Genomic DNA, 19,695 nt, shown 5'->3' with positions numbered 1-19,695 from the left:
ATGTGATAGACAACAAACCCATGCCTGCACACGGGGAATGACTCTCCAACAGAATTTGTCTAACCTTATTTTCATCCAGGCCATCCCTGCTTCATGTGGCAGTGAGTTCCATAGTTTAACTATGCATGGTTTATAGGAATCCATTTTTTTGTCTGTCCTGAACCTTCCAACACTGAGTTCTAATGCTATGGTGTGGGGCAGGGGGGACTTTTCTCTGTCCACTTTCTTCCTCCAAGCCAAGCATTAGCTTAAGAAAAAGTCAGCAATAGGTTCTTTCTTCAGTTCTTTGTCCTCAGTGTAGCTAAAAAAACAAAACAAAACAACTCATGCTCCCTTCCAATGCCGTAAGACTCCAGATTCTTTTTGCTCCGAAGTTCATTGCCAAATGCTCAGATGCTCCCAAGGCCTTTGTTCCTTTGTGTCCAGAAAGAAACCCACAGAAGGACACCCAGACCCCAGCAGAACGATCTCCATTAATTCTTAGAAGAAATGGCAATTCATTATCTTTCAGTTCTGGAGAGACAGAGGTGGGGAGAAACAATGGCAGAAGATTCCAGCACATAAGCCTAAACCTCTTTTACCAAAAGCATTGTTGTTATTTCACTCATATTTCAATATATCACCAATGGTGCCATCCTTAAGAGAAACTTCAGAGAACAAAACGGCACTTCCTTCGCTATTCTCAGGTGAGAATCGATCACATGCAGAGTTATAATTGATTGGCAGGTCTGGGGCAATGCACCTCCAAAAGATCAGAATTTTTTTGCATTAAGTTATGTGAAAATGAACTGGAAATCAGGGTGAATTCTCAATTGAAAGGTCATTTGGAACCACCCTAAGAATGCAGGCCTAAACAACACACTTTCAGAGGCAATTTGTGGTCCTCCGGAGGTCACTGGATGCCAACTGCGACCGTATCAGCCTGAGCAAGGGATGGTGGGGGCAGGACTCGAACCCACGGCTTCAAGTTACAAGAAAGGAGATTCCGACGAAACATCAGGATGAACTTTCTGACAGGAAGAGCTGCCTCAGGAGGTGGTGGACTCTCTTTCCTTGGAGGTTTTTAAGCACAGCTTGGATGGCCACCTGCCATGGATGCTTTAGCTGAGATTCCCGCATTGCTGGGGGTTGGACTAGATGACATTTGGGGGGGTCCCTCCCAACTCTACAATTCTATGATTCTATGGAGCAGAACAACATCTGGAGGAGAACAGGTTTGTCTAGGTGACAACCTTCACTGAAAACAAGAAGATTTCGTTTCCAAATGAATTTACACAGGACTGCACTTTGAAAAAGTCCAGTAAGGTTGCCAGATTCATCTCTCTGAAAGCAAATCAGGGTGATTTCTCAGTAGACAAGAAGCACCCACAGCTCTTAAGCCAGCAAAGCACGAATTTGTTAAACTTACGGGATGCTGCTTTCTTCCAGGTGAGAATTTTGGCACCAGGCAGCTGAGCCTAAGCCATGTGGGTTTCTCCCGACTTTTAAATACTGTACATGTTTTCCCAGGTCAAGATAGCCTCAGAAAGGCTGGGGGGGTGGGGGGTGGAGCGTAAACTTCCCTAAAAAGATAACTGATGAATGTAATACAAAGGGCACAGGAGGAGAGGGAAAGTTACAGGATGTTGCAACAAGATACAGCACCCCAGGCAGACTGGGAAATGCTGAAATTGTGGCTGCTCAGCAGGAAAATGGTATATTGCCTGCTCTGCATGCAAAAAAAAGACCCCCCAAGAAACCTATTTGTTTCCAACACAACAGGGAACTACCTCCAGGGAACCTCCAGGGAACCAACAATCCTCTCTGCATTGCCATCCTCTTTATCAGCTAGGTATCTGAAGAAGTGTGCATGCACACGAAAGCTCATACCAATGACAAACTGGGGACCCAGGTGGCACTGTGGGTTAAACCACAGAGTCTAGGGCTTGCTGATCAGAAGGTCGGCGGTTTGAATCCCTGTGACGGGGTGAGCTCCCGTTGCTTGGTCCCAGCTCCTGCCCACCTAGCAGTTCGAAAGCACATCAAAGTGCAAGTAGATAAATAGGGACCGCTCCGGCGGGAAGGTAAACGGCGTTTCCGTGCGCTGCTCTGGTTCGCCAAAAGCAGCTTTGTCATGCTGGCCACATGACCCGGAAGCTGTCTGCGGACAAATGCCGGCTCCCCTGTCCTATAGAGCGAGATGAGCGCCGCAACCCCAGAGTCGGACACGACTGGACCTGATGGTCAGGGGCCCCTTTACCTTTACCTTTAAGGTGCTACTGCAAGGAATTTTTAAATTTTGTTTTGACTACGTCAGACCAACACGGCTACCTACCTGTAACTATCAGCGAATAGTTTGTGATATAAAAGGTAAAGGGACCCCTGAACATTAGGTCCAGTCGTGACCGACTCTGGGGTTGCGGCACTCATCTCGCGTTATTGGCCGAGGGAGCCGGAGTACAGCTTCCAGGTCATGTGGCCAGCATGACAAAGCCGCTTCTGACGAACCAGAGCAGCGCACGGAAACACCGTTTACCTTCTCGCTATAGTGGTTGTTGTTGTTTAGTCGTTTAGTCGTGTCCGACTCTTCGTGACCCCATGGACCATAGCACGCCAGGCACTCCTGTCTTCCACTGCCTCCTGCAGTTTGGTCAAACTCATGTTCGTAGCTTCGAGAACACTGTCCAACCATCTCGTCCTCTGTCGTCCCCTTCTCCTAGTGCCCTCAATCTTTCCCAACATCAGGGTCTTTTCCAGGGAGTCTTCTCTTCTCATGAGGTGGCCAAAGTATTGGAGCCTCAGCTTCATGATCTGTCCTTCCAGTGAGCAGTCAGGGCTGATTTCCTTCAGAATGGATAGGTTTGATCTTCTTGCAGTCCATGGGACTCTCAAGAGTCTCCTCCAGCACCATAATTCAAAAGCATCAATTTTTCGGCGATCAGCTGTAGTGGTACCTATTTATCTACTTGCACTATGACGTGCTTTCAAACTGCTACCGTAGGTGGGCAGGAGCTGGGACTGAGCAACGGGAGCTCACCCCGTCGCAGGGATTTGAACCGCCGACCTTCTGATCGGCAAGCCCTAGGCTCTGTGGTTTAACCCACAGTGCCACCCTTAATCTTGACTTACTCTTGACTTAATCAAGCCAAGGTGCCTGATAGCCTTCCCCCATTTTTTAAAAGGCATCCAATAAACTGGTGGCCATCAAAGCAACTTACAGCTGCAAATTCAATACATTTTGATTCTACCCACATTCGCACCATTCCCATAGTACTTTAACAGACCATGGTTTCTTCCAAAGAATCCCAGGGAGCTGTGATTTGTAAAGGGAGCTGACCCCGCCTATCTGGCTGGGTTTCCCCAGCCACTCTGGACGGCTTGCAACCGAATATTAAAAATGCAATAAAACATCAAACATTAAATAAACTTCCCTAAACTGCAGTTCCCAGCCCCTTTAACCAACTACAGGCCCTAGCATTCTCCATGACTCTCGAAGTGGCATGAGGGTGTTTTGAATGACCGTGTGAAATCTGCACTTTCTTTCGTTGGCTGTGAGGTAAAGGTAAAGGGGCCCCTGACCATCAGGTCCAGTCGTGTCCGACTCTGGGGTTGCGGCGCTCATCTCGCTCTATAGGCCGAGGGAGCCGGCGTTTGTCCGCCGACCTGATCAGCAAGCCCTAGGCTCAGTGGTTTAACCACAGCGCCACCTGGGTCCCTTTCGTTGGCTGTGAACCTGATGCCAATCGGCTCCTCCGGGTGACTCTGAATTTTCCTTTAAAAAGAGGGGGAACCCTCTGCCTGCATTCACACCATTCATTCAATGCGAATGGCTTTCACCTAATGCTGAAATTGCAGCTGCTCAGCAAGACAGGAGTATATCGCCTACTGCTCTGCATGCAAAAAGACCCCCAGGTTCAACCCCAGTTGGGGATGCCTGCTCTAAGACATTAAAAGCCACTGAATGCAAAACTTCTTCCAAGGCAGCCCAGCAAAAGGAAACAGCGCATGCTGCTGCTTTCTACTCAAGCTCTGCCTGCTGCATCCACGGGGCCGGGGGGGGGCTGCCTCCCCCAAACCGCCTCTCCTTTGGGAAACTACTCTTTTTGCAAATCAAAATACAATAATTTTTTTTCAAAATATGCATACAGTATATTGAGAGATACCTGGCTATAATCCACATTACTCAGCCCCTCACAGCAATCCAAAGAACACAGCGAGAGATGCATTCAGGACTGCAGCTTCAATGGTTGCACGTTTATAAAACTCGCACAGGAATTCCCGAAGGATAGAGCTGGAGAGAGGGAGGTTGGATGGAGCACGCTGGTGCAAATGCCATTTGCAAAAGAGGGAGCTTCCTGGTTGCTCGGTCGCGCAAAGCGTCTCGCAAAGCACGCTGGGAAATGTAGTTGTCTTCCACCCACGCCCTCGAGGCTTCGCCGGCAGCAGCTGTTCGAGGCGAACTACAAAACCCAGCAAGCCGCGCGGGGCGGGGATCTTCTTGCAGAAAAAGGGCTTCTTTGGGAATGAATCAAAACAGCTTAATCGCGCGAACGCTTCGGGTCAGCCTCCGTGCACGTGTGCAAGGGGAAGGTCCGGGCAGCTTCACGCATGACACCTCCAATTCCTGACAGAATACAAGCCCCGCTCTCTGGTGCAGTGGTAAACACGTGTCTTGGCATGCACACGTTACAGGTGTTTTTTTTTTAAAAAAAGGGTAAATGTAAAAAATAAATTGTGGGTTGGGGTGGTTCCAGTCCTAAACCCACTAGCCTGGGAGTAAGCCCCATTGAGTTCAACAGGACTTACTTCTTAGTAGACATTACTGTATTAGGATTTATTAATATTATTATTTATTACATTAGCTGCTTTTTGCAACAGCAGCTTTTTGTAAGCTTCCTCTGAACCTGTACCTGTGCTTGTGACCCCATTTACAAAATGAGGTGCTTATATTTTCATCACATACTTTTATTAAAAGCAAATTTATATACAACTTCACATTTCAGAAACATCTCTCAAGTGGTTTTACAAGCATTTCGAGCAAAAGGAAACACAGTAAGCACAAAAAAGTTACAAATAAAGATTAAAAAGCAAAACAGTAAAGACAAAAAATCAGGGCATAAGTGAGACGGTGATTTAGCAGAAAACAGGTTCTGTTTAACAGGTGTAATAAGAAACCAAGAAGAAGAAGAAATTATTAAAGATTGGAGAAAATTTGTGGAATATCTGAAAAATTCTTGTATGCAAGTAAGTTAATTAGCAGGGTTAATGTAAAGCAAGCAATATTAGGAGAAATTAAAGATTGACTTAAAAACGGATTAATGTGGAAAATGCAGCCTTAAAAAAATAAATTTAAAAAGGAACAACAAAAGGGAAGAAGTCAAACATATATGAGTACTGTTTTGGAAATGCATGTGATTTGTGTGTTTGCGATTTGTATGCCTGTAAATCTTTGAAAAATAGAAAAATAAAAACAGGGTCTGTAAATGGCCTGTAAATGTATGGGACATATGAAGGAGTTCTAACAGAGAGCGAGAGAGAGAAAAAGGGAACAGATATTAGAATTCTGACACTGACCTTTGCAAGATTGTTCGTTCTTGGGATGGTGGAAGCTCAAAAGAGCTAATTCATTTAAGCTGGTTCCTGGCAGGCCTGGACTTTGCACTGTACACAGGCTGAGGTTCAAAGAGGGCCAATTGGTGGCGGGAGACTCGCACGTGGCGACTGGCAAATTTGGCTGACCTTTCTTCTCTTCCAGAGCACACTGAGGTTGCTGACCTGGTGGCGGTGCAGCCGGGATAGGGGGACAGGTCCATTCTCTCCGGTGCGACTTTTGCAGTCACTACAGAAAAAAGGGGGCTCAGCGGTTCAAATCCCCACTCTGCCATGATGCTCCTAGTCTCCTTCTCAGAGCCTAGCTAACCTCACAGGCAGTGGCGGATTTATGCATAAGCTAAACAAGCTACAGTATATAGCTTAGGGCCCACCACTCTCTTGGGGGGCCCCCAAAAATGTAAAGGAAAAAAACACACCTGGATGTACATTTCCAAAATATAAGATAAAAAAACAAATAAAATAAAACCTACATACAGCAATCATGTTTTGTGTTGCGTCGGCTCCTATGATGTAAGTCATGGGCCCTGCCTGCTAGCCTGCTCCCTAAAATATCACTGGTTTGCTCCTTTCTATATATAGGGTGCCTACATTCTGCATGGACTGGCTGCCTGGCAACATGTGCAAATGGCTTGAGATACCTATTAGGTCCATAAATTATCATATAGCGTATATTCAACACAAAAAAACAGTGACAATTTGTTGATGACAAGGGACAGCTGGACATATCAAGGGCCCCATTACCTCCAGTAGCTTAGGGCCTCATCAAACCAAAATCCGGCCTTGCTCACAGGGCTCTGTTATTCAGAGGTAGACTGCTTCTCAACATGGATGTTCCATTTATCAGTCAGAGGAAATAAGAACTTTGGGGGAATTGACTTGGATGGGTAACCTGTGGCTCTCTGGTTGTTATCATTGGATTTGTGTTTTTGTTTATTATTTATACGTTTCATTAATTTTACAATCCATTTAACATTTCAAAATTTGATTTCCTTCCCCATCTTTCTGCGGTTCCTTAAATTTATTTTTAATATCTTCTGCATATCCAAATTAATTTTATTTGCTCATTTATTCATCTTCTTCAAATATATACTCTTATAAAACTGCAGGCTACTACACTAATCCTGCTGCTAATGTTTTTATCTGTTTGCAATTTATCCATAAATATTCAATAAACCATTTCCCATTCTTTTATAAAGAGTTTGTTATCTTGATTTCTTATTCTTCCAGTAAGTTTGGCCATTTCTGCATACTCCGTAAGTTTTTGTATCCATTCTTCCTTTGCTGGGACTTCTGCTTTTCATTTTGGGGCAAGTAACATTCTTGCTGCTTAGTAGCAAACAAAAATAAATTTCTATACAAAATAAATTTCTATACAATTTAGGTAGTTCTGTCCCTATAATTCCCAAAATAAAAGCTTCTGGTTTTTTTAATAAAAGTTACTTTGAACATCCTTTTCAATTCATTGTATATCGTTCCCCAGTAAGCTTTAACCTTACGATAAGACCACCACAGGTTGTTATAATTGTTGGACTACTACAACTCCCATCATCCCTGGTCATTGCCTACGCTAGCAGAGGCTGATGGAAGTTGAATTCACCTGGTCCAGCAACCTGCTTGTTTCCAACACGACAGGCGTCAGTCAGCTACCTCCAGGAAACCAACAATCCTCTCTGCATTGCAATCCTCTTTATCAGCTAATATTTTGTGATATACTGCTTCCTCTGAACATTGAGGTTCTGCTTAATTAAGCTAAGGTGCCTGGTGAAATGGGCGCAAGACATTGGTAAAACTATATATTGTACACAATGGGAGGGACTCTGGAATGAAAGCATGAGATTCACAGCCTGCACGGCAATGAAGGAAAATATGTTAAAAATGATTTACAGATGGCATTTAACCCCAGAAAAACTACATAAAATATACAAGACAGGATCCAACAAATGTTGGAAATGCCAAGAAAAGATAGGTACACTAATGCATTGCTGGTGGCATTGCAAAAAAATACAAGAATTTTGGAACGGGATTTACGAGAAACTAAAAAGCATTTTAAAAATAACATTTGAAAAGAAACCGGAACTATTTTTGTTAAGCATGCTACCAGAAAATATTCCTAAAGAGAAGAGAAATGTAATATTGTATGCAGGAGCTGCAGCAAGGATAACAATAGCACAAAAATGGAAAGGGGAAGAGGTGCCTTCAATTCAGGATTGGTTAATTAAAGTGATAGAATACATGAATTTGGATAAAATGACAGCGGCTGTAAGGAATGTAGCAAAGCAGAGAGTACAAAAGGAATGGAAACCAGTGGAAGATCACCTAAAAAAAGAGGGTTTGAACTGTGAATTGGTAGTTTGTCTAATTTAATTTAAGGATTGCTTAAAGAGAAAATAGGGGAAGTAATGGGAGAAGAGTTACCCACAAAGGGTGGGAAAACAAGGAAGAGGAAAACAGGGAAAATTAAAAAAAAATGGTGAGAAACGGTATATCAACAATCGGAACTTCTTTTATTTATTCTTTTATTCTTATTTTTAAATATATGTATATATACATATATGCATTTCTTTTTTTCTTTCTTTCTTCTTTTTTTTCTTCTTTTTTATCTCTTCTCTTTCTCCTCTCTTTTTTCTTTTTTTTCTCTTCTTCTCTTTTCTTCTTTTTTGCTTTGTTTCTGCTCTTCAGAGTTTTGGTGTATAATTTGGTGTATATATTATTTGCAGCTATATTTGTGTTTACTTTTTTTGTGTTGATTTTGTTGATTATGTGGTTTGTATGTATGTAACTTTTTTAAAAAAAATAAGAAATAAAGCTTTTTAAAACAAAAAAAAAAAATTAAGCTAAGGTGCCCGATAGCCTTTCCTCCATTTTTTAAAAGGCATCCAATAAACTGTTGGCCATCAATGCAACTTACAGCTGCAAATTCAGTACATTTTGATTCTACCCACATTCGCACCATTCCCATAGTACTTTAACAGCCATAAAAAGGTAAAGGTAAAGGGACCCCTGACCATTAGGTCCAGTCGTGACCGACTCTGGGGTTGCGCGCTCATCTCGCATTATTGGCCGAGGGAGCCAGCGTATAGCTTCCAGGTCATGTGGCCAGCATGACAAAGCCGCTTCTGGCAAACCAGAGCAGCACATGGAAACGCCGTTTACCTTCCTGCTGTAGCGGTTCCTATTTATCTACTTGCATTTTGACGTGCTTTCGAACTGCTAGGTGGGCAGGAGCAGGGATCAAGCAACGGGAGCTCACCCTGTCACAGGGATTCGAACCACCGACCTTCTGATCAGCAAGTCCTAGGCTCAGTGGTTTAACCACAGCGCCACCTGGGTCCCTTAACAGCCATGGTTTCTTCCAAAGAATCCCAGGGAACTGTGATTTGTAAAGGGAGCTGACCTCACAGAATATTACTACTACTACTACTACTAATAATAATAATAATAATAATAATAATAATAATTTATCATTTATAACCTGCCCATCGAGCTGGGTTTCCCCAGCCACTCTGGATGGCTCCCAACAGAATATTAAAAATGCGGTAAAACATCAAACATTAAAAACTTCCCTAAACTACAGTTCCAAGCCCCTTTAACAAACTACAGGCCCTAGCATTCTTCATGACTCTCGAAGAAGCATCAGAGTGTTTTAAATGACTGTGTGAAATCTGCACTTTCTTTCGTCGGCTGTGAACCCGATGCCAATCGGCTCCGCCGGGTGACTCTGGAATCTCCTTTAAAAAGAGGGGGAACTCGATCCATCTCTCTCTGCCTGCATTCCCACCATTCATTTAAAGCAAATGTCTCCCCCCTAAGAACCCTGGGAACTGTGGTATGTTCAGGGTGCTGGGACTTATAGCACTGTGGGAGGATAAACTACAGTTCCCAGGGTTCTTCCGGGGAAGCCACGGGCTTGAAATGCCCTTGAAAGGTTCCTTTCTTTCCTATCAATCATTTTGCAAACCTTTACCACCACCCCTTCTCAACAGCAACAGCAAAAACCTAGCAACCACTCCTTAATTTCACTGTTTGGGTTTTTTCTGGGTCACTACCCCCCGCCACCCCATGGCTATGCGCTTTCTAAGGGCACCAGCAACAAGGAGTCTTGTGAGCAATTCTTGAATCAATCTTGGTGACTCGCGCCACCTGGGGTTCCTTTGTGTCCATGATGCCAGCGAAACAGGAACAGAGAGAGATCTTGCCGGGAAACTTCATTTGTTAATCGTGTTTCTCTCCTACCTCTTTCTCCAATCAGCTCCGGGCAGAGCATGCAATTCTTTCTCTCTCCCTGCTCCATTTCATCCTCACGGCAATCCTGCGAGGTGGGCCAGGCTCCGAGAAAGTGACTGGGCAAAGGTCCCACAGCGAAAAATAGTGGGAGACACATGCAGGCAAACAAATATCTGTTTTTCTGGCTGAAAACCGACACCAACAGCTATGTTGCCTGAGCTGAACTCTCCCCAAACCCTTAGGTTTTTGATGGAGCATTGGAAGGTGCCCTGTCCTGAGTCACACCATCTAGCCTAGTGTTGTCTCCTCTGACTGGCAGCCACTTTCTGGGGGTCTCAGGAAGGTTTACTTATCACCTGAGCTTGTTCCTAGGTCCACGTAACTTATCTAAGGAGCAAAGGCACTGCTCAGGTTTCTGCTCCCTGTCCCTTATTGATGCCTTTGATCAGGAACTGAGGTCTCCAGAGGCTGTTGGACTCCAAATCCTATCAGCCTCAGCTGACATGACCAATTGTCAGGAGTGATGGGATTTGTAGTACAGCAGCATCAGGGAAGCCAATGCTAGGGTGTCAAGGGAGTTGTAGTCAAGCAGGCCAATGGCCATGGATGATGGGAATTGTAATCCAGCAGTGTCAAGCAGGCCAATGACCATGGATGATGGGAATTGTAGTCCAGCAGCGTCAAGCAGGCCAATGGCCATGGATGATGGGAATTGTAGTCCAGCAGCTAGGGGGTGGTGGGAGTTGTAGTCAAGCAGGCCAATGGCCATGGATGATGGGAATTGTAGTCAAGCAGCGTCAAGCAGGCCATTGGCCATGGATGATGGGAATTGCAGTCCAGCAGTGTCAAGCAGGCCAATTGCCATGGATGATGGGAATTGTAGTCCAGCAGCATCAAACAGGCCAATTGCCATGGATGATAGGAATTGTAGTCCAGCAGCTTCAAGCAGGCCAATGGCCATGGGTGATGGGAATTGTAGTCCAGCAGCATCAAATGGGTGACAGGCTCCCCACTTCTGCCCTGGATACTGACCCCTCTGATCCTCTGTTTCACAGCTCAAACTGCACATTCTTCTTCCCCACATGGATTGACAGCCAAGCTCCCCTGTCCAAGCCCCTTAGAACTTAGCTGGCTTTTGTCCCATCAATGCTGAGCCTGAGGCTGGACAGTCAAGCCAAGCAGCCCTGACTAGTATATGAGGGAAATCCCATGGGTTGTGGGTGGTTGTCCATCCCTGTTAGCTCTATCCACTCCTTTGACCTCAGCAAGCGGGAGACATTGTAATCTTAGCTCGGCCTTGATTGCATGGGTTGTTTGATACACACATAAAGCACCAATTTCTCTCCGTCAAATTGGGGTTGGCCCTACCGTTAGACAGACTGGGGCAGCCACCTCAGGCACCAAGCACAGGGAAGAGCGGGGTAGGCAGAGGAAGGGTTAAATGGCAGGGACACACATATTAACATCTTGTGCTTTTTCCAGGACATCGGAAGGGAGGGCAAATGGATTTGACAAATTGCATGGCTCACTCTCTGTGCCTCTTGACCAAACCCATTTCTCCTGAGTGCAAAATGAATGGGCGAAGGCAATTCTATTTGAAAAGGGAACAAACAGGACCCACAAATCTCTTATTATTACCGGTATTATTATTATTATTACTGAGATCTCGTTCACCCTAAATTGAATCGTGAAAAAGCCCTTTGTGAAACCCACTCCACGCATTTGCATTTTAAAGGCAAGTGTTACGTAACTCTGCCTCAGCCCCTTTTAAAAATTCCATTTTATCTAATTTACCGGTACAAAAACCGGCACTTAATGAACCAGGGTACACGAAGTGAATTTTTGAGTGGAGAGCCTTTCTGAGCGCACACAACCTCTTCAAGTTGGTTTCTCTTTTTGGGGGCAGGGTTGTAATGAAACTGCCAGAGGAACTATTGAATTTTTTGTATAGGGCAACCAGCTCCAAAACAGAGTAGGGGTTTTTGCCACCTTCTCCCCACAACCAGAACAAGCTTATCACTGACTATTATTATTTAAGGACAGATCGTGAAGCTGAGGCTCCAATACTTTGGCCACCTCATGAGAAGAGAAGAATCCTTGGAAAAGACCCTGATGTTGGGAAAGATGGAGGGCACTAGGAGAAGGGGACGGCAGAGGACGAGATGGTTGGACAGTGTTCTCGAAGCTACGAACATGAGTTTGACCAAACTGCGGGAGGCAATGGAAGACAGGAGTGCCTGGCGTGCTCTGGTCCATGGGGGTCACGAAGAGTCCGACACGACTAAACGACTAAACAACAACAATTATTTAAGACTTATTGGGTTGTATCCAACAAAGACATTTCACAAGCAGAAAGCAAACCTCTGACTAGGTGTGGTTAGGAGTCTAGCGTATGACTCTGTATGATTCAGAAAAAGCAACTGCTTTTTGTTCTACCAATCTGAAGTTTATGTATTTATTTATTTTTATCCATAAGAATATTTAGAAACCACCAGCTCATTCAAAAATCTCATGGTGCTGTACAAGAAACCACCAGAAACCAATCAGAAAAAGTAACTGGGCGCCAAATCCAATTAACTCTCTAAAAACACTTGGCAAAACAAAGCCATTTGCAGCAGGCGGGCAAAATAAGATGGATTGTAGGTGCCTGCCTGGTTTCTGAAGGAACACAGCTCCACCTATCCAGCACTCATGTAATTTTGACCCTGGGGCGCTTTCGTAAACTTCAAAATGGAAGCTGGAGATAAGCAGGACTGTTGAATTGGCCGGCTTGTTGGACTGACCCACCCAGCCTCTAAAATTTTAGGTCAAATACCAGGAGCCCTGGCAGTTGAAGAGATGCAGACTCAGAAGCCACAGACCGTGGCCACTGCTAATCCTCCCTGATAGGGCCGGCCTGGGCATGAGGCAGGCTGAGGCAGCTGCCTCAGGTGGCGGAACCACAAGAGGCAGAGGAGACCTGCCCACCCCACTGCCTCTACCGCTCATGGGAAAGCAGCGGCTTCCGGCTGCTTCCGGCAAGGTAAAGGAAGTTTTGGTGCAGCCTCTCCCTGTTTCGCCTCAGGCGGCAGAATGCATAGCTGCCAAGTTTTCCCTTTTCTCGTGAGGAAGCCTATTCAGCATAAGGGAAAATCCCTTTAAAAAAGGGATAACTTGGCAGCTATGCAGAATGGAATGCGCTGCCCCTGTTCCTTGAGATCTTCTTTCTTGATTGAGGGTCCCGACAAACCTAGGCAGCATCTTAAAAAGCAGAGACATCACCTTGCCGACAAAGGTCCGTATAGTTAAAGCTATGGTTTTCCCAGTAGTGATGTATGGAAGTGAGAGCTGGACCATAAAGAAGGCTGATCACCGAAGAATTGATGCTTTTGAATTATGGTGCTGGTGGAGACTCTTGAGAGTCCCATGGACTGCAAGAAGATCAAACCTATCCATTCTGAAGGAAATCAGCCCTGAGTGCTCACTGGAAGGACAGGTCGTGAAGCTGAGGCTCCAAGACTTTGGCCACCTCATGAGAAGAGAAGACTCCCTGGAAAAGACCCTGATGTTGGGAAAGATGGAGGGCCCTAGGAGAAGGGGACGACAGAGGACAAGATGGCTGGACAGTGTTCTCAAAGCTACTAACATGAGTTTGACCAAACTGCGGGAGGCAGTGGAAGACAGGAGTGCCTGGCGTGCTCTGGTCCATGGGGTCACAAAGAGTCGGACACGACTAAATGACTAAACAACAACAACAAAAGTCTTCAAGGAGAAGTTGTCAACCATTAACATCTTCCCAGAGATCTGTGGTTTGTTTGTTTGTGTCCCGGGTTGCCTAAGACTGTGGATCCTGCCTGCAAGGCACCTTCTGGAATTCCTGTTTGTACATCTTCCTTGCACAGAGAGGTCTTTATAGCTGCTAAATTCCATCCACCGGGAATCGGTGCGTCACACAGAGATGCAGGATGAATCAGGACACACATCAGCTTTTGTGCTCGATAGCTGTTGATTTCTGCCTTCTCAGAGGCAACGTCACATTTTGTTTTCTATCTCTTTGGAGGAATGCGGAGGCATCAGGCGATGTTTTAGGTGGGGGGGAGGGGAGAAAATGCCATTTGACCAGGGAGGATAGGAGGACAAAACGTATCTGTTGCTGGAAGGGGGCGGACAAGGTGCTATCCAACAGTCTTATTTAGAGACTTCACTCCAGGTGAGGGTTTACTTCTTAGCCTTTTCTTCTCCTGAAGATGCCGCAAGGCAGTGGAAGTTTAATGTCAGAGTTTTCTACCAAACAAGGTATCACAGTACCCCTAGCGACTGATATTCAAATGTAGAGTACCTCTGAGCTCCCGTTGTTTGGTCCCAGCTCCTGCCAACCTAGCAGTTCGAAAGCACATCAAAGTTCAAGTAGATAAATAGGAACCGCTCCGGCGGGAAGGTAAACGGCGTTTCCATGTGCTGCTCTGGTTCGCCAGAAGCGGCTTTGTCATGCTGGCCACATGACCTGGAAGCTGTCTGCGGACAAACACCGGCTCCCTCGGTCAGTAAAGCAAGATGAGTGCCACAACCCCAGAGCTGTTCGCAACTGGACTTAACGGTCAGGGTTCCTTTTTCTTTTTTTAAAGACATAATATTCACGTCTTCCTACAGCAGCCAAGTGTGCTGTGCGAAGGGATATCAGGACCACAGTGTGTGGTTTACGGGCTGGGAAGCATTAGCCCTGAGCTAATGCCATGAGCAAAAATCTTCTCCCCGCTGGCCACAATTAGCCTTGAAACAAAGGGCGGCATTCAGCTAAGAGTTGAGCTATTAAAATTAATGGACCTAGATCATTATTAGTTGTTGAGAGCATTTGGACCCCAGTCTTCAGCCAAAAACTCTCAGAGTGGCTTAAAGGTAAAGGTAAAGGGACCCCTGACCATTAGGTCCAATCGTGACCAACTCTGGGGTTGCGCGCTCATCTCGCATTATTGCCCGAGGGAGCCGGCGTATATCTTCCAGGTCATGTGGCCAGCATGACAAAGCCGCTTCTGGCAAACCAGAGCAGCACACGGAAACACCGTTTACCTTCCCGCTGTAGCGGTTCCTATTTATCTACTTGCACTTTGACATGCTTTCGAACTGCTAGGTGGGCAGGAGCTGGGACCGAGCAACGGGAGCTCACCCCGTCACAGGGATTCGAACCGCTGACCTTCTGATCAGCAAGCCCTAGGCTCAGTGGTTTAACCCACGGCGCCACCTGGGTGTGGCTTATATACGATCAAAACAAGGCCGCCCCTGCCCCGCAGGCTTACAATCGAAAATAAAAAACAAAAAAGCACGGCACACAAGGAAGAAAGGACAGGAAGGGAAGAGGGGAAAAGCAATCTCAAGGAATCAATTTTTAAACAGTTGTTCTTATAATGTTCAGCTGGCACAGTTCAGGGGCAGGCAGTGCCTAATGGAGCTGGGTTTTCGGCAAAACTGCCGGACTGAGTCCTGCTTCCCATCTCTCCCACTGAGGCAGCGTGATGGAATGCCTGCTCCCAGCTTAGCCATGATTGTTGACTTCAGTGGGACTGCTCAAAGTAAATCTTAGCAGACTACCACCCCAAACCTTCAGACCTTTCCACGTTTCCCCATAAAGATGGGACTCTAACTCCCTGACTATTTTGGTTAGAGCCAGCCCTATCATTCGGCCAAGGGAGGCAATGGCCTCAGGTGGCAGATGGTGGTGAACAGCAGGGCTTTCCCCCTGGCTTTTGTTCCTGGCCATTCCCCGGTGTCGGAGGACCGAAATGTGTATGCTATAGTGCCTGTTCCATAGGTGTTGGCTCCCTGGGCCCCTGGGCTGGGCACCCACAAATTTCGGCGCCAGGGCCACACACGCTGCATGGCACCCACGCCCCCTGGGCACTCCTGGCCATGCCATCCACCTGCCCCGGCCCAATCTTCCCTTCAGTACTCCAAATAATCCAAATCCTACCATTTATTAATTTCTAGGATTTAGGGGGAGTGTTCCCCTCAAATCTATAGCAAGATATTGTCATGAAAACTAGCTGTACGCTGCCCCTAGTAGCACGCACTATCTTGCAGCCTGCATCCGCAAATCGCTTTTCTGAAAAGTCACATCAGAGAACAGAAGGGAGGCTGGTTATGAAAGGCAAGCTGGAAAGTCATAACTCTGTCATCGTCTCACACTGGTGCTAAGTCGAGGTGTCAATGGACAATTATGGGTTATGGGGCCTACAAAACACCTACCTCAGTTTGTAGTCTTCTCCTTTCTGGCTGGTAAGCTGAATAACACTATTGATTGTATTCCTTGACACCTGCAAAGTTGTTTCCGCTGCTGTTTCCATCACATTGCCGTACTACTCAGTAATCCATGAAATTTTGACAATTCAGCAAAAAATCCCCCCAACACCATTTTTACAACCAAAAACCAGGATATGTCAGGAGTTTTCCTGATGTATGCCAAGCCTATAAAAAGAACACGGAGTGGTATTTTACCAATAATAACTATAATGAGGATTGATTGATTGATTGATTCATTGATTTTATATCCTACTCTTCCTCTCTGAGGAGCACAGGGCAGCAAGAAGGCACACAATTTAGAAACAAAAATAAATCAAAAATGGATTGAAACATTCTAGAAAGCATTGGGATTTAAGACATCTAAAAGCAGTTAAAACATAATAATCACCATTATTATTTGCACTCCCTATAAAGAACAAGTTATATAATATGCAAAACAGCTTATCACTTCTGTAAAACCATAAACGTAGAATAAAAATACAAAAGAACAGAAATGTCTAAAATAGTTCATTATAAAAAGGACAAATTCTACCCCACGCCACTCAAAAATGAGCAGTACCACAATATGATCAATGCTAAAAACCTGGGGAAAGTGAGGTGTCTTAGCCCGGCACCTAAATGCTGACAATCTCGGCACCATGAATGTTTCCCTAGGGGAGCATTCTACAACAGGCCTGCGAGGTAGGCCGGGTTGAAAGGTAGTGAGTAGCAGCCCAAGGCCACTTAGTAAGTTTCATGGCCAAGTGAGGATTCGAACCTGCTTCTCTCTCACAGTTCTTGGCCAGCTGCTGTTCAGTATTAGCCTGAGCTTGACATTCCCCAGCTGCCCAAAAGATAGAGAAATATCACTTGCTTACATCTTTCTGTAAATTTCACTGAGTTATTTATGCTCAGGTACCTGTAAATCTGGATCTGGTGATCAAAACCACACAAATCTTGTTCACGCCAGACCTCTCCTTCTGAGCAAACTAAATAAGATGAAAAGCCACTTGTCCCAAGTCTTGGAATGTTGTTTTCCACAGGACAGCCAAGAAACATCAAGGCCACCAGCTCATCTTTCCCTCACAAATATTTAGACCATGAAGTCTGAACTGTTGTGTTTTTCTGTTTGTTTGCTCTGGATTTCTTACTGCTTTTGTGCATTTGTCGAGTTAAAGCCCGTGAAAGAGAAGGAACGTTTGCACAGTTAACTACGGCATCCGAAATAAATGCCCCGGTTCTCATTCCCCACAAAGTTGGCTGGCCAGTGAAGGCCTCCTCACACCGCTCTCAGGAGATGTGTTGTTGTTGTTTAGTCGTTTAGTCGTGTCCGACTCTTCGTGACCCCATGGACCATAGCACGCCAGGCACTCCTGTCTTGCACTGCCTCCCGCAGTTTGGTCAAACTCATGTTGGTAGCTTCGAGAACACTGTTAAACCATCTCATCCTCTGTCGTCCCCTTCTCCTTGTGCCCTCCATCTTTCCCAACATCAGGGTCTTTTCCAAGGATTCTTCTCTTCTCATGAGGTGGCCAAAGTATTGGAGCCTCAGCTTCACGATCTGTCTTTCCAGTGAGCACTCAGGGCTGATTTCCTGTCCCCCTTCATGGATCAATGCCTTGTCGTGGCGAAGGGGCTTGAATAACTCAGAGAAGCTATGAGCTATGCCATGCAGGGCCACCCAAGATGGACAGGTCACAGTGGAGAGTTTTGACTAAACGTGATCCACCTGGAGAAGGAACTGGCAAGCCACTCCAGTATCCCTGCCAAGAAAACTCCATGGACAAAGACAACAGGAGATGTGTAGGAAAGCTGAACAACAGGTTGGTGGAATCTCAGGCTGAGGGCTATATGTGGTCCTCGAAACCAATCTACCTGGCCCTCGCACCTCTCTATCCAGTAAAGCAAGAGGCATTTAGCAGAGTCGAAGGACATGTTCTATCCAGGCAAAAATGCGGAAGGAGGGCTCAGGTCAGGACCGGTGAGGGCTGAGTTCATACCCTCCAACATCCCACTGGTCAAAATCTGGACAGGACCCAAGAGGGAAAGGGGGTGCTTTGGGGTTGGGGCTGGAGGCAACGGCAGTGGTGGCATGGAAACAGCATCACGCTCCCTCTGCTGCAAGGCTTCGAAGCACCGGGAACGGGACAGCACAGCCAGCAGCAGTGCCTCGGGACAGTCCCGTGAACAGCCTCTCCAGCACTCCTGGCTTCTCCCCATTCCTCCCGGTCAGGTGACAGATCGTTCATGTCATGGTCCGGTCGGCGGGCGGTTGAAGCCCTGGCTGAGGACGTCAGGACCAGAGGCAAGATGGTGGTGTAGAAGCAGGAACAGATGCAGGGTTGAGGGTCCAGCAGCAGGCAGTCGCAGGGTCAAGGAGCAAGGCAGAGGCGAAGGTCTGGGAGTCAAGGAGCAAGGCATCGGCAAGGCAAAGGTCCGAGGGTCGAGGATCAAGGTGTCGGCAAGGCAGAGGTCCAAGGGTTGAGGATCAAGGCGTCGGCAAGGCGAGGGTCCAAGGATCAAGGCGTCAGCAAGGCGAGGGTCCCAGGAGCAAGAGGCCAGATGCAACCAGGCAGGGATAGCGTTGCTGTGGCAAAGAGCTGAAGGGAAATGCTGAGCTTTTATCCCTCCCAGCTCCTGCCACCAGGTGCAGTGAGGTATTAAGGGGCCTCACCTGATTGACCACTCCTTGCTTCTCCAGCACAAGCTGAGGCAGGCCCCAGTCCTGCAAAGCACTACAGGCCCCAGAGCCTGACTCCTGCCCATACTCCTGACAATTCAGGCCTGGGCCCCTGGATCAGGCTGCTCTGACCAGCCTCGCCGAGCAAGGCCATGTCTCTGAAGAACACAAAGGAAGGGCAGGATGCGATCATGGGCGGAGTCAAGCGAGGATGCAAGAGCATAAGGAGCACAAGGAGAGCCTGCAGCAGAGAAGAAGAGGGAGAAGACTGGGAAGAGGAGATGTAGGAAGCTGGAAAGGTGACCAGGATTAGTGAGCGGGGAGAGTCTGTGGCAGAGAGAAGTCCAGAATCAGGGGCAGAAGCTGAAGGAGGAGAGGTCAAGAGGTAGAGAGGAGTCAGGCTGCTGAAGAGTCATGGGTGCCTCCCTTTCATGTGACAAGCTCCCCTCCCCACTTGTCTCCCAGAACCAGAAGAGGCATGAAAAGGGAAGAAGAAAAATTAGGGTCATGCAGGCAAAGTCTCAGATTGCTTGGGGGAAACCCTGGAGAGGAGGGGATGTAGGCAGCTGTGGGGAGGCAGAGATCTTCAGTCTCAGAAACTGCTTCATGGGGGCAAGGCCTACCAGAGATGAGTTGCTCTGCTCATTAGGCCTGACACTCCTTTTCAGATTGTGTTTTTGCTAATAGTTAACTCCAACTTGCCCAGTGTGGTTTCCTGCTGGCTCATTCCTTCAGTCACTCTCCCTCACAACAGTCCTGTGGGGTAGGTTAGGCTGAGCGATGGTGATATCCCAAAGTTATCTGGTGAGCTTCATGGCTGAGTGGGGATTTGCCCAGCAGCGAAAAGACTACAATACAATGGTACCTTGGTTTAAGTACACAATTGGTTCCAGAAGTCTGTACTTAACCTGAAGCGTACTTAACCTGAAGCGAACTTTCCCAATGAA

General features: G+C 46.5%; 1 protein-coding gene across 3 annotated transcripts in view; it reads right to left on the bottom strand.

Moving 5' to 3' along the window:
• Window positions 1-5,612, bottom strand: part of PEMT (phosphatidylethanolamine N-methyltransferase) — a 117,738-nt gene extending 112,126 nt beyond the window's left edge. The window contains exon 1 of one of the 3 annotated variants that reach the window (XM_035131231.2): window positions 5,554-5,612. Coding sequence is in view for 2 of the 3 variants with exons in the window: in XM_035131230.2 (XP_034987121.2) it covers window positions 4,143-4,205 (63 nt within the window). In the remaining variant the exon portion in view is untranslated. Of the gene's footprint in view, window positions 1-4,142; window positions 4,381-5,553 lie in introns of those variants that run through there. The other 2 variants (XM_035131230.2, XM_035131229.2) reach the window with 2 other exon arrangements.
• Window positions 5,613-19,695: the final 14,083 nt, after the last annotated feature.

This window comes from Zootoca vivipara, chromosome 14, assembly GCF_963506605.1.
Source record: "Zootoca vivipara chromosome 14, rZooViv1.1, whole genome shotgun sequence".
Classification (NCBI taxonomy): Eukaryota; Metazoa; Chordata; class Lepidosauria; order Squamata; family Lacertidae; genus Zootoca; species Zootoca vivipara.
Note: the sequence above shows the minus strand (reverse complement) of the source record. Positions and strands in the feature narration are given on the sequence as shown.